Source organism: Vulpes vulpes, chromosome 3 (assembly GCF_048418805.1).
Source record: "Vulpes vulpes isolate BD-2025 chromosome 3, VulVul3, whole genome shotgun sequence".
In the NCBI taxonomy this organism is placed as follows: domain Eukaryota; kingdom Metazoa; phylum Chordata; class Mammalia; order Carnivora; family Canidae; genus Vulpes; species Vulpes vulpes.
Window position 1 is genome coordinate 84,587,006 of NC_132782.1, and position 15,059 is coordinate 84,602,064.

A 15,059-nucleotide genomic window follows, 5' to 3' on the forward strand; every position below is an offset into this window, starting at 1 on the left:
AAACACTCCTTGCTTAGTTTTGGAAATGAACCTCCTAGAGAAGGCCAAACTCAGGCCACATCAGTCCCGGGTCCTACAGACCAGAAGCCAGAGACTTAGGAAAAGCCTACCCCTGGGTTTGGCTGCAAGGTGGCTGTAAGCTTGGCCAAGGTTGTCTGGGAAGTGGGGGGGGGGGGGGGGGGAGCTGATTTTGCATCTGGATCTCAACATTGCTAAGCAGCAGCCACCTAGTGTTTCAGACAGTGGATGACATCCCAGATACACTTAGGCCCTGGCTACTGCAGGCTCGTGGGGACAGCTAAGAGACCAGGAAATCATCTGCTAATTCAAAATTAAATATCATGGCTATCTACCACAGCCATCTAAGAAACATGGAATAAAACAATATGTTTCAAAGTAGACTAAGTAATGCAACTCTCTGTTGCAATTATTATTTGATAAATATTGTTATTTGATAAATAATGTTGAAATCATTATTTATCTTATGTACAATGAAAAATGTAGAGAAGAAAAACAGTAAAAGAATCTAATATTAAAAGGCACCATAAGGGGCACCTGGATGGCTCAGTCAGACATCTGCCTTCAGCTCAGGTCATTATCCCGGGGTTCTGGGATCAGCCAGCATTGGGCTCCCCTTGCTTAGCAGGAAGTCGGCTTCTCCCTCTCCCTCTGCCCTCTTCCCCCCACTCATGCTCTCAATGTCTCAAATAAATTTTAAAAACCTTTAAGAAAAATAAATAAAAATAAAAGGCACCACAAGTCAAATCACATCTTAGAATTATAGTACTGTCAACCAAAGATAGAGTAACTCACTCAGCAGCCAGCATTCAAAGGCACAGCACTACGACTCTGCAGTGTGGTCCATGCTCATTCCACAGAATTTTAAGCAAACTATTCCAGAATTTTAAACAGAAAGGAAACCCTTTAGTGATGGTAAAATAAAGGGTAAACAGGTTACAAATACTGTATCTTCTCATTATTACGTATTTTTAAATGCCTACACACATCTTTATCTTTCCTGAATTAGCACTCATGCAAAACTCATCATTCCCAGCTGGAGACCAAAAGCCTCTCAGACAAGGATCCAGATGTATCAACAGAGACTATTCAGTAACAAGAAGTAGGTGGTAAAATGCATTTCAAGGCAAGAAACTGACACAGGACCAAGGACAAAGGCTCAGGTCCCAGGGCCAGAGTGTTTATGGGAGTATCCACAGGTTCCACTCTACGTGGTTCTAAAGATCCAATATATTCACTAAAATATAAGTTCTACAAGGTCAGGGATCTTTTCCCCCTATTTTATTCACTGATATATGGCAAGCAACTAGCCAAGTTCCTGTGCGGCCTCAATAAATATGTGTGGAATGAATAAAGTAAGAATAGAAAATAAAAGCATCTAAATATGCTGTAAAGTGTCATCAAATATCAGGTATTAATACTAGTTCATCTTTCAAATTCATTTAATTAGATCTTTATACAGAACTGAGTGTTTTTAAAAATACTTTCATGTTTATTCAGTGATCAATAGCAAAATATTAATTTCCTAATGGATGGGTAAATAGCTGTTACAGTACAAGGAATAATGGGGAAACTTTACAGATAAGGGTACAATGTTAGAGACAGAAAAAGGTTACAAAGAAAGTAAAATAAACAAAGCTGATGACAGATCCCAACTGGGGAGGGAAAGATCCAGCACCTGAGCAGCAGAGCAAAACGAGTAACCACCAGAAGACTATCCTCTCACACAGCTCTTACCACAAACATAACTTAGAATGCCTGGGGTTATTAATGGTTCTGTGTGTTTCCACTGCTATAAATCACAAGCTCCGGGAGACCCAGGTCTCTTATGTCTCATTCACCATGTTCCCAGTATCAGGCACAAAGTAACTGTTCAATAAATATTTGTTAAATGGAAAAGGAAGGTAGAATCTGAACTAATGATCTTGCAGGTAGATACAGCCCTCATAAAAATGAGGTTTAAGTTGCCACCGTGGGACAAAATTTTGCCTTTACTATCAGACTTGCTCGAGAGGCAGATATGAACATCCCACCAAAGGATGTTCTGAAATTCAGGATATCATTTCCCCAAAAGATGGCAGGAAAAACTGTTCGCACCACTTGGATAAGAGACATGAGGAACTGCGCTCTGAAAACTCAAAATATATCAGGCCTTGCCCTGCCTCTGTTTGACAACAAATGGAAAGAAAATGGGTCAAAATGCCTTTCTGCACCCCATCACTCTTCAATGCCCACCTCAAAGCCCTTCAGTGACTAAAGACCAATGCATCCTCCCAATAGGTCTCCCTCCAGCTGATGGTCCTGACAGGTCCTGCACCTTCCATTCACAAAAAAGGATGGCATTTCAGCAGGGCATCTTTATTGTGCCAGGGTCTCTTGGCGATGCTGGGTTTTCTGGTGCCGATTGAGGATGGACCTCTGGTTGAAGCTCCTCCCACAGGCAGGACAGTGGTAGGGCTTCTCGCCAGTATGGATCCTCTGGTGTCTGACCAGTCGCTCCCCTTTACTGAACCGCTTCCCACACACCTGGCACCCATATGGCTTCTCGCCTGTGTGGGCTCGCCGGTGCACTGCCAGGTTTGCATTCCTGCTGAAGCTCTTGCCGCACTCACAGGTGTAGGGCTTTTCCCCCGTGTGAGTTCTCCGATGCACCTGCAGATGCTGCCTCCGGCTGAAGCTTTTCCAGCAGTCACCACACTTGTAGGGCTTCTCCCCAGTGTGACTCCTCTGGTGGACCTCAAGATGGTGCCTCTGACTGAAGGTTTTCCAGCACTCACTGCACACATAGGGTCTCTTTCCCAGGTGTGTTCTCTGGTGCTTCATGAGGTACTCTCTCAAGGTGAATCCCTTCCCACACTCGACACACCCATAGGATTTCTCTTCTTCGTGGGTTCGCTGGTGTCTGACAAGATTTGAACTCCGACTGAAACCTTTTCCACACTCAGGGCACTGAAAAGGCTTCCAGAAGGAGCTGTGGGTCTTGAGGTCATCAGGCAGGGGTACGACACCATGCTGAGGAGGCGGTGGCCCTGGTATGTTTCCCACAGAGCTACTGGGCTCCTGCTCACAGGTTCTTCCAAGTTGAGGACTCTGAAGCGTGGCTTCCCCAAACCTCTCTGACGTCACCCGAGCAAGTGCCCCCTTGAGGTCTACCTGCTGGGTTTTAGCCTCCTTTTCCTTGCTCCCAATGCCTACAGGACAAAGGAGATACAAGCTAATTCTACAGAAGCTATGAAAATAAATTTGTTAGAACTTGGCTCCTAAGGGCATCCTCTAACAATTCCTTCTCTTTCCCTTTGACCAAAAACCTCAATATAGTTTCCTTTCATTGACTCTAAAACCAGACTTTGCTCTACTTCCTTCCATCTCTGTGACTATTTATGTCCCCCACCCCCTAAATTCATAAGCTGAAGTCCTATGCCCCAATGTGATGCTATCACAAGACAGGGTGTTCGAGAAGTAATAAGGTACAGTCAAGAGGGTGAAGCACCCCCCAATGGAATTAGTGTCCTTATAACAAAACGAAGAGAAACCACAGCACTTTGCACAGAGGTCATGTGAGCATGATACCTCATGATGGGATTATAACCCTTGTAAAGAGGCAGAGACACAAGATGGATCCCTCAATTGTCTGCCATGTGAAGACACAATGAGGTGGCACCTGGCTGCAAGCCAGAAGATGGCTATCTCCAGACACTGTATCTGCAGGAACCTTGATATGAACTTCCCAGCCTCTAAAACTCTGAGAAATAAATGTCTGTTGTTTAAGCTACCCAGTCCAGAATATTCTACCGTAGCAGCCCAAGCTAAAACAATCTCCACGCCTTTTTACAGAATAGGCTAACTTGAACTGTTATTTCCCTCTAAATCTAACTCAATGCTTACCTTGAAGAAATATGCCCTGCTTATTCTCTTACCTCGGTGTCTTCAATACATGTATACTGAATTAGGACTTTGTTTATCCTGCACTTATTTATACACAACCCTGTTGAAAATGCTACTTTACATTCATCAAGGCGTTTTGCCTTCCCTAGAGATTATAGGCCTATTCCAACAATGATGAACTACTTGGAACTCTCCATATCCTCCACACTCCTGCTCAGCATGTGGTCCCTGCTCACTCTGCAGCTCCTACCTAACCAAGTTTTATTAATCTGGGTCTCCTGGGAGCCTGGCACAGGCTTACTGACTACTGGATGAATGAAGAAACCCAGTCTAGCACTGACTTCTACCAGACTGAAATGCCCATGAATGCTACTAAACTGCCTCAGCCCTTCCTCTGATCCCTCTTTCACTCTCTCTAAATTAACAGAACAATTGTTACAAAAGAATAGGAAGAGCTTTGCGCAGTGGCAGTATCGCAGCCAATGAAGTTTATCCGAGGCGTGATTATTGCTAATTGAAACAAAAGAATAGGAGGAAGGGGAGGTGAAAAGAAGGGGAAGTAAAAAAAAAAAAAAAAAAAGGGGAAGGCTCTAGGGAGCAAAGTAGCCAAGACAGAAGAAAAGAGAGCGACGGGGGCACCTGGCTGCTTTAGTCAATAGAGCATGCAACTCTTGATTTCAGGGTTGTGAGTTCAAGCTCCACTTTGGGTACAGAGATCACTTTAAAATAAAACTTTAGGGATCCCTGGGTGGCACAGCGGTTTAGCGCCTGCCTTTGGCCCGGGGCGCGATCCTGGAGACCCGGGATCGAATCCCACGTCGGGCTCCCGGTGCATGGAGCCTGCTTCTCCCTCTGCCTATGTCTCTGCCTCTCTCTCTCTCTCACTGTGTGCCTATCATAAATAAATTTTAAAAAATTTAAAAAAATAAAAAATAAAAAAATAAAACTTTAAAGTAGAGAGAGAAGACAAGTAGCACTCAGGGTCAGAAAAGGTTCTTTCAGGTGAGGCTGTCAAAAACACAAAAAGAAAAACATCTCATGCCTCCTGATCCAAACAAATTTGAAGGACATAGCTCTCACCTCTAATGGATTCTTTTGTAAACTTCCCAGGAAAGTAAAAGTGCACAAAGCTTAACTTTAACGTTCAAAGAATTTTCATAATGAACACAACCATGTAAATAGCATCCAGCTCAATAAACATTACCAGCATCCAGAAAGCCCTCTCCCATGCCCTCCAGTGACTATACCCTGCCCCCCAGGCAAACATGCTATCCAAACTTGTATCATCATCTATGTTCTTTTTCATTGGTGTATGGTATTATACTGTAAGACCATATTATAATCTATTTACTAACTTGGCTGATATTTATTTGGGTAGTTTCCAGTTTTGAGATATTACATAGTAAAACTGAAACTACACACAATGCACAAACCTTACCTGGGCCCTAAGGAGATATAAGTATGTGCCCGGTATTACATAATATGAAGTTCTGGTTTCCCAGGCCCAATCCTACATAGCTGTCAATGCAGGAGTCACAGGTACATAAGAATAAATCCCAGGATAATCTGAAGGTTGAGATGACCAGTAAACAGTTGCATGGGAAACAGACCATGGCCCACCCAGACTCAGCATAAACACCGGGTTGAGTTGTTAAGCAACAATGAGAGGAGGACAAGCATATGGCCAAAGTCTCTAGAACAGTCGGAATGGCCAGGGGCACGTAAAACCCTCTGGAAATAGGAGGGCAGAATCCTTGAAGCACACAGCAGCATCACTAGCAGAATTTTGTCCCTGAGGGGGATCAAGGTGCTGAAATGCCAGTACCACCATCTGGGGCACACTGCATGAACTCCCACACTGCACAGTTATGTCCAAGGGTTTCCACACCCTCTACCATTATAGAAATTTTACAGCTCTTTGTAACATATGTTGAACTGGGTACTCCTCAGTCACAGAGTAGGTGCTCCAGGAATCCTAATGACTGACCTGTCTCATCACAATCAGAACAACTACCTTGTGTTTTCTTGCCCCCTTGTTCACTCCTTTACTGGCAGGAAAGCACATGGCCAGCCTCTTAAACCTGGGTCCACACTCTCTCTTTGGACCTGTTTACTCATCTTCTTGTGTCAGTAGCACCAAGTTCTGAAATCTGGGGCAAAGGCAAAAACCCTGACCTGGAGATTTCAAAACTCCTGTTTCTTACCTTTGGAATGGAAGCAGTCTTACCTGGAGCTGAGACTCCACAGTCCTGGGGTTCTACATATTCCCCAAAGCAATCTATCTGGGCTGGGGTCACATGCCTCCACTCCTCCTCGGGGAAGGCTAGGGCCATATCTTTAAATGACCCTAACCCCTGAAACAACAAGAGATTGCTATAGATAGAGAAATAATCCCAGAGTAAAGAGTCTAAAAGAAGGAGAGAACACAGGAAGACACTAGGAAAGAAGAGAGCAAAAAGATGGAAGAAACCAAGTTGCTACTGGTCTTGGGAGCAGAAGGGTCTACCTCTTGACAGTTAATGTCAGGGAAGTAATGGACCTGAGACACTGTATTTCTGAGTCTCTGCTGCAATCACCGAGCTTGTACCCTAACAACCACAGCACCCAATTCCCATTTTTCAATTGCCTCTATTCAATCCTCAAGTTTGATCAAGCTTCAGAGGTGCTATTTATCCCCTCTTCTAAAATGATTTTTCTTTTCTTTTTTTTAAAACTGATTTTTCAAATCAAACTCCAATAAAAAAAAAAAATAATAATAATAATAATAATAATAATAATAATAATAATAATAATAATAAAAACCTGATTTTTCCCTCAGAGCTAAGTAAATATTTGGGAAGGCTTTGTCTTAAGAACAATGCTGTGTTAAAATAAATTCAGTGTCATCGTGACACCTTAAAGAACTATGATAGCAGAAGGGGAGGGTCTGGCAAAATTAAAACAGGCTATCATCTTTTGTCTCCTTCCTAGGAAAACAGGAATAAGAAATGACATAAGCATAAACCTGGCCCAAACACTGTTTTAGCTAGACCACACTTGATTCATGTTTTTTTCTGCCAAATGACAGCTTTCCTTCTACAGGAACTCTTCACTATAAAACTCACTGTCCTCTTCAGAAAGGTGCCACAGTGGAAATCCCCCAGGTCCCTGGTAATGCTCAGCACCCAGTGGACATGGCAAGAGTGCCCCACTGTGCTCATTACTCCTATCTATGGCAGGCAAGTGCAAACAAGAAGTGCAAACATGGCCAAAACTCCTCGTATAGCCAGGGTAGGGGCCAGAGGAACCACTCTGCTCAGTGCTCCAGGGAATCCCCAACCCTGAGACAGCTACATTCTTGCTGACAAGGGAGGAGAGGGTTCAGAGGAAGAGTAGTAGAAGAAGTATCCATAAAGGCTACCCACAAAGGGTTACTGAGCAACCATGACAGCCTAGATCGAGCCTATGGGGTTTCTATCAATGTCTTTCTCCTCACAATTAAAAGAGTAATCCTGAGTCAATCCAAAAAAAAGTCACAGAGTAATAAAAACAAGTGAATGAGCCTTATGCCTGGACCCTAAGGCATAAATAAGACTCAACTCAAGTTAACAAATGAGGATGATAAAGTAGAGCTGTCATACAAACAGCTTTGTCAAACAAAGCTGTCATATCCATCAGAACAAGAAAAGTAGAATAATTCAACTTGTGGATGGTGCTTTGTTGTGCAGAGATACTTTGAGGAAACTGAACCTCATTCCTCTTTCAAAGTAACATACCCAGAAGGTCAGAGATACAAGCTCACCTGGGGTCCAGCTGTAAGGAACCCAGCTGCCATCTCTTGGTCTCTGCTGTTCACTGGAGGGAGGCCAGGACCAGCCTGAAGAACTGGCAGAGCTAAGCAAAGGGAAAAAGACCATGAAAAAGATTAGCTCTGTCTTGCAGTTAGCTTGTTCAAAGGTGTCCACTGCCTGATACATAGAACACTAGGAACCTTAAGGAGCCTCAAAATACATTTAGGGGTTTGAGTACAGCCTACCCTGTTCTCAAATGGGAAGATGGTCCCAATCCAATATGCCCTGTCCCTTGAAATACAGCCGTGCTCCCTGGTCACACTCTGGGAATAACCCCCTCTGAAATTCAGTAACACAATAATTTCATATATTACTTTTAGGGATATATGGAACTTCTAGGGATATATGTAGTTTGCCTACTTAAAAAATATTCCTACATGTTAACCGCATATTTCCAGGAAGTTTCTAGAAAGGGATGTGAAGGAAATGAGAAGAGAATGGTAAGAGAGCATAATCCTAGATATCCCCTGCAGAAATCAGAGTCAAGATAGAAAACAATTTCTCACTTCATCTGTTTCCGACTGAAGTCAAGGAAGTAACCAGGAAAACTGTAATTGCAGCTCACAGGTCACTTAATTTATCAATTGCAAGGCTTGTAAAGAACAGGGTCACAAAGCAGTTTTCTGTGTCCTTAATTCTTTATGGTTTGCATCTTACCCTGCTCCTGGAAGGCTTGTGTCCCAGCTCCAGGGTCCTGACTGAGTTGCTCCTCGGTGCCTTGGTCTAGGCCTTGAACTCCTTCCCCATGGGTCATCCCCCACTCAGGCTTGACCTCCACCGGCCCCAGGTGAACACCTGGTTCCCAAGGGCCTCTGCCAAGTGCTGTCTCCTGCTGCTCTCCCTGCACGTGGCATGGAACCTAAGGACAGTCCACAACACCTATTAGAATGAACCCCTGTGAGGGAGCTGAATTAAAACCTAACAAGAGAACCAACGGCGCCTGGGTAGCTCAGTTGTTAAGTATCTGCCTACAGCTCAGGTCATGATTCCAGGGTCCTGGGATGGAGCCCCGCACCACACTCCCTGCTCAGTAGAGAGTATGCTTCTGCCTCTCCCTCTGCCTGCTGCTCCCTCTGCTTGTACGCTGTCAAATAAATAAAAATTTTTAAAGAGAGAGAGAAAGAGAAAGAACTAAGAAAAGAACCCTTCCAGCCACGAGGGAGAGGAAGAAAGCTGGTTAGGCTCTTCCCCGGACATCACTGAGAAGGTGAAAAAGAGGCCAACCTCGCTTTATCAGGTTCTGAGCAACTATTATGCGCCCATACCCTTTTGCAAGGGTCCCTTCCACCAGCCTCAATACTGACCAAATTCTACCATGAAAAATATCACAGACAGGCTAAATATTGTGTGGCTGAGAATTTTAGCCCAAAACACTTCCTACTAGAAAAAAAATCCCCCAATTATAAATGCTGACAGTAAAAAATACAAAGCCTCAATTCTGCAGTGAATTAGCTAATTAGAAAAACTTGCTCTAAAAATAGCAAGGAAAATCAGGACAACTCACACTGAGACACACTCACAATAACAGGTCTTTCTTGGTCTACTTTTAAGCTCCTAAATTGGGAGTTAATAAATAAATAGATAGATAGATAGATAAATAAATAAATAAAAAACAGGGATCCCTGGGTGGCTCAGTGGTTTAGCGTCTGCCTTTGGCCTGGGGCGCGATCCTGGAGTCCCCAGATCGAGTCCCACGTCGGGCTCCCGGCATGGAGCCTGCTTCTCCCTCTGCCTGTGTCTCTGCGCCCCCCCCCCATCATAAATAAATAAATAAATAAATAAATAAATAAATAAATAAAATCAAAAAAATAAATAAATAAATGTCTATCGTGAATAAATAAATAAAATCTTTAAAATATATTTTAAAAAAATCCTAGGATTGTAGAGGAAGTCACAAGTGACTGCAGTAGGAAAAGGAAGGATAAAGTGAAGAAAGATGGTTACTTGCAAGCAAAACAGTTAACATTAAGTCCTGCTTTCTTCTTTCCCAGCCAACAATCAGATAACTATACCGAAGAGTCACAGACACATGGTCAAGTCCCAAGGAAGCATCTGAGATACAGTTGCCTGGTGTCACCAGAACACCACCACAGAATCGCTAATATGAGCCATTTGAGCCGACACCCCAGATATGGAAACAGCACTGTTCAGGCAATGCTTCTTAATAAGAATATTCACCCAAGTGGAATTCCCTGCATTCCAAAATGCATCTCTGCCCAAAGAAAAACGAGTCTATGGGGGACCTTAAACTGGTCATGATTGCCTTTTTTAGGACTGAGGATCACAAGGGAAATATGACCTCTGTCCTGATGACCAAAAAGGAAGCTAAAGGCTCTTCTACAGGCCCTGCTTCTTCCCTGAGAATGGCTTTTCTTGCTGAAAACTCCACTGTCTTCCAGAAAGTACATCAAGGAGTCTGGGAACAGAGAAAGGAGACTGTACACCTCATCTACTCCCATGGCTTCCTCAAACCTTTCAACTCGTTAAATCTCCCCTTCTCACACCAATGAAACAAGACCCAGATGCCCCCTTCTCACCCACCGCCTTGGCCTCCAATGTTCTCTCTGTGAAGTCCTCCACCATGGCCACAAGAGCCTTGCCACTCTCCAGGCCATGCTCCCGAATCCAGGCATAGAACTCCCGTGGCAGGATGGTTAGGAACTGCTCCAGCACCAGCAGCTCCAAGATCTGCTCCTTGGTGTGCAGCTCAGGCCTCAGCCACTGGCGACAGAGTTCCTGGAGTTCCCTGAGGGCTTCCTGGGGACCAGCCGCCTCCTGGTAGCGGAACTGTCGAAACCTCAGTCGAAAAGTTTCAGGACTAGGGTCCTCCCTTCCCCTGCCCCATGGCAACTCTTTCTCCAGCTTTACCACAGGAACACCCATCTGCTGCTGACGGTCTTCTGCCATCCCTGGACGCTCCTTAAGCATCTTCACACCCCTCCCAGAAGACTGAGGGTCTGTTGAGAAGACCAAACAATAAAGACAGCATAAATGAGTCAAAGGGAAAGTCAATCCATCCCAGTTCTGTGTCTACATCAATGGATATTCTGCTGGAGGACATGACAATTACTTTCAAAAGACTCAACATATATTCTGCAAATCATGTCGATTCACTTTAGTAAGTATATGCTAACCACCTAGTATGTGCAGAAAAATTATGGGTTTACTTTATACCCACAAACACACAGGATCTCATTAGGAAGATAAAACTAAAATCAGAGAATATAAAACACATTATAATTAGATCAGTCACCTAGGCCTACTCTTCCAAAAGTATAATACATTTTAAGTACACATATGTCAGACCTGCAAAAACTAGAAATATAATACAGAACAAGACAAATAAGGCACTTGCACTTTGAAACTCATATACTAGTGCAGTAGACAAAAATAATTAATTAATTAAAATTATAAATAGAGTTAAATTCTAGAAAGGAAATATGCAGGGTGCTCTGTTAATGGAGGATGAACTTGAAGAAGGATTTTCTAAAAAGATGACATGTAGTCTGAGACCAAAAGGATGAAAATGAGTCAGTCATTCAAGATTTTTTTCCAGACACAAGGATTGAGGCCAGAAATTACTGTGTATATCTGAGAACAAGCCAAAGTACAGTATGGTTTTTACAGAGTTAAATGAGGGACACAGCTGCACAATAGGTGGCAGAGGCAGGCAGCACCAGATTATCCAGACACTGGGACACACTAAAATTATGGCTTAATCTTTTTTTTTTTTTAAGATTTTATTTATTTATTCATGCGAGACACAGAGAGAGAGAGAGAGAGAGGCAGAGACGCAGGAGAGGGAGAAGCAGGCTCCATGCAGGGAGCCCGACATGGGACTCGATCTTGGGTCTCCAGGATCACACCCTGGGCTGCAGGCAGCGCTAAACCGCTGCGCCACCGGGGCTGCCTGGCTTAATCTCATTTAGTGGGGAGTTGTTTTACAAAGGTCATTTTGCCTGTTATGTGTCCAAAGAGAATAGGTTACAGGGGCAAGAAGGGAAGCAGCACTTACAGTGGTCCAAGCAGGAGAGGCTCAGGATGGTGGCAAAGATGCAGAGTCAAGATATATTTTGGAGATAAAACCAACAGACTTGCCAGTGGCTTGGATGTGACCCTGTGCTCAGCTTAGAGGAAACAACAGAGTAACAAATAATCATTATAATTGATCAAAAGATTTTTAACTTGCGGGGGAGCTGGGTGGCTCCGTCAGTTAAGCACCAACTCTTGATTTCACCTCAAGTCATGACCTCAGAGTCCTGGGGTTGAACTCTGCACCCTGTTCCGCACTCAGCAGGGAGTCTGCCTCAGGATTCTCTCTCCCTCTGCCCCTTCCCTTCCTGTGCACACTCTCTTGCTGTCTCAAAAAAATTTTTTTTAATTTTTAAAGACTTTTAACTTGTATAGGTTTTACCAGTTAGAAAACCTGTGAACACACTCTCGCTTAAGACTTAATAACCATTCCGAGGATCCCTGGGTGGCGCAGCGCCTTGGCGCCTGCCTTTGGCCCAGGGCGCGATCCTGGAGACCCGGGATCGAGTCCCACGTCAGGCTCCCGGTGCATGGAGCCTGCTTCTCCCTCTGCCTGTGTCTCTGCCTCTCTCTCTCTCTCTCTGTGTGACTATCATAAATAAATAAAAATTAAAAAAAAAAGACTTAATAACCATTCTGTATAGGGAATATTACTCCTCCTACTTTTCTTCTTCTTTTTTTTAAGATTTTCTGTATTTATTCATGAGAGACAAAGAGGCAGAGACATAGGCAGAGGGAGAAGCAGGATCCATGCAGGAAGCCAGATGTGGGACTCAATCCCCAGACTCTGGGATCATGCCACGTGAAAGGCAGATGTTCAACCGCTGAGCCACCCAGGCGTCCCTCCTCCTACTTTTCAAATGAAGAAACTGAAGATACCAGAGGTTAGATGGCTGGCCAAGGTTCACCTCCCAAAGGATAGGGCACAGAAAAGCCACCCAGGGGGAAGCCAAAATGAAAGAAAGGTTAATGTCGGTTCGAGTACTCATGAACAAGAAGAGGCTTATACTAGACTGGAGGATGAGTACTATTTAATTTCATGATGGGCTCAAGTTAGAGTGGGGGGGTACCCAAGCTGGGAAGACAGACCTAGGAGTCCAAAGTGGGGAAGAGGCCCGGTTTTTAGAGGAGGGAAAGATCACTCTTAACACCACAGAGTTAAAGCAACTGGCAGGAGGTACTTTAAAAGCTTCTACTTAATATTCTCTCAGGTGTTTGTGTTCTTATACATCCTTCTTAAACCTATTTTATATTTTCAGTCAACTCGTTTTCTCTACTGCATCAATTGAGCTTTCTCTTTCCTGACTTTTCAGCTACTGTATTTATTCACTCCTCTGTTGAATTTATCGCATCACAGCGCAAATGTTTACCAAATGTGTCTCCGACTACCAGATTCCCTGAGGGCGAGAAAGGTCCTCCTCATTCATCTTTCTTCCCTGGCACTTCGCGAAGAGAAGGCTTAAAGAGAAGCCGGGGCAGCCCAGGTGGCTCGGCGGTTTAGCGCCGCCTTCAGTCCAGGGCGTGATCCTGGAGACCCAGGATCGAGTCCCACGTCGGGCTCCCTGCAAGGAGCCTGCTTCTCCCTCTGCCTCTGTCTCTCTGTTTCTCATAATAAATAAATAAAATCTTTAAAAGAGAGAGAGAAGCCATTCTTTACGTAAGCATCCCACGTCTCGCTCTAAAATGACTACTTTCAATTTTCTGAGAGATCCGCGGTTGGCTCCGGGACCTGAGTTCGTGGCCACCCGCGGCGCTGAGGTAATCCGGGCCAGACCAGACCAACCTCGCCCCCACCTGAGCCCCCGCGTCCCGCCCCGCCAGGCCTCCGAGCCGCGAGAGGCAGCTCCGGGGAGACGCGCCGCCCCCTGCGTCAGCCCCGCCGCCGCCACCGCGGCCCGCAGCTGCCCCGAAGCCCGGCCGAGCCGCCCCGTCCGCCTCTGCCCCACCGCCCAAGTCGCCCCCAACCCGCCTCTCACCGCGGTCCCTCAGCCTCGCCAGCCCGGCCCAAGCCCTCACCGGACCGGAAGTGGGCCACGGACGCTGTCAGACAGGTGCGTGAGGAAAGAGCCCCTTCCGCTTCCTCTCTAGGACTCTCGGAGGCCGGTGCGTCTCTATGATCACTGGGCTACTGGCGCCGTCCCGGAGCTCAGGCGCGAGTCCGCAGCCTCGGTTCCTGGGGAGTCTCGCGGTCGTCAGGCCCTTGGGCACCTCAGTGCCTTTGCATCTGCTTTCCCACCGTGAGAAGGACGCTGCAGACATACTACCAGACACGAAGCCTCCCTCCAGGAACTTTAGAGTCCAAGGGGTGTACACGTGCTTACTCCGCGCTTCTTGTACGTTGTGTGAGGCGCCAGAGCCGAGAGTGACGGAGGGAAGCACCGAATACTGTCGGCTTGCATATGAGGGACCTCCACCCGAGTAGTTGGGAGAAGGGAGTCAGGGAAGGCTCCTCAGCTTCGATTTGAAGGATGGACCAAAAAGTGAGGTGAGTGTCCCCAGCAAATGTGGAGGGATTGACGGCATTGCGACACCACCCTGGCCACTGGAGCAGACGATTAAACAAGGCATTTCGGATGATAATCTAAAGGCAATGGGAAGCCATAGAAAGGTTTAAAAGCGAGAAGGGACAAATTTTGGAAAGAAGCTGATGAGAACTCTTTGAGAAAGACTGAGCAAGGAGGGAGAGGGGTGGAGACATGAGACGACTGTCGGTAAACGAGCCTTAGAAAGGCAGTCCAGGAGTGAGGATGAGACAGACCTGGGGCGGTCGGTGAGACCTGAGATTGCAAGGAGCGATAGGAAACTTATGGGGTAGTGAAACTACCAAGGTTTGAGGATTGATTGGATCTGGAGAATGAGAGAGAAGATGGAATAACTTAGTAAATATCAAAGGCCATATCAATAAGAATGGACATTTAAAAAGCAGACAACTGATTGGTCATCTGGAAAGAGACAACGCCCTGTCCATACCTTATACTGCATCCAGAACCAAGTCCAGCTGGGCTCACAGGATCTTAGATTCTTTTATGTTACAAATTACGTGATCAATCCACCTTGGAAATAGTGTCAGATAGCCTCAGTCCATTAACATACACTCACACCTGAGGGGTATGAAACAACCTTGTCATCCAAGGCCAAATGAAAATGCCTGATTGGTTCAGTCTGTCTGGGAAAACTGAGCTATTCATAGTGCTATCAAAAAAAACTTTCTTCAAGGGTTCCTGGTGGCTCAGTCAGTTAAGCTTTGGGGAGGGGAAGGTGCTCCTCTGAATTGGGAAGAAAAGAATCAAAGAT

The 15,059-nt window shown here is 45.3% G+C and overlaps 1 protein-coding gene and 1 pseudogene across 10 annotated transcripts in view; one reads left to right on the forward strand and one right to left on the reverse strand.

Annotated features, from left to right (window-relative positions):
- ZSCAN25 (zinc finger and SCAN domain containing 25) overlaps positions 1-14,132 on the reverse strand; it is a 79,698-nt gene extending 65,566 nt beyond the window's left edge. Inside the window, exons 1-7 of one of the 10 annotated variants that reach the window (XM_025986196.2) lie at positions 13,742-13,836; positions 11,749-11,860; positions 10,275-10,690; positions 8,391-8,592; positions 7,685-7,776; positions 6,131-6,257; positions 1,443-3,209 (exon numbers count right to left, since the gene is read on the reverse strand). In XM_025986196.2, the coding sequence (XP_025841981.1) occupies positions 2,377-3,209; positions 6,131-6,257; positions 7,685-7,776; positions 8,391-8,592; positions 10,275-10,661 (1,641 nt within the window). In that variant the 5' untranslated portion in view covers positions 10,662-10,690; positions 11,749-11,860; positions 13,742-13,836 and the 3' untranslated portion in view covers positions 1,443-2,376. Of the gene's footprint in view, positions 1-1,442; positions 3,210-6,130; positions 6,258-7,684; positions 7,777-8,390; positions 8,593-10,270; positions 10,691-11,748; positions 11,861-13,135; positions 13,613-13,741 lie in introns of those variants that run through there. The other 9 variants (XM_072753071.1, XM_025986197.2, XM_072753072.1 and 6 more) reach the window with 9 other exon arrangements.
- On the forward strand, positions 4,357-4,428 carry LOC112910028 (U4 spliceosomal RNA; annotated as a pseudogene).
- Positions 14,133-15,059: the final 927 nt, after the last annotated feature.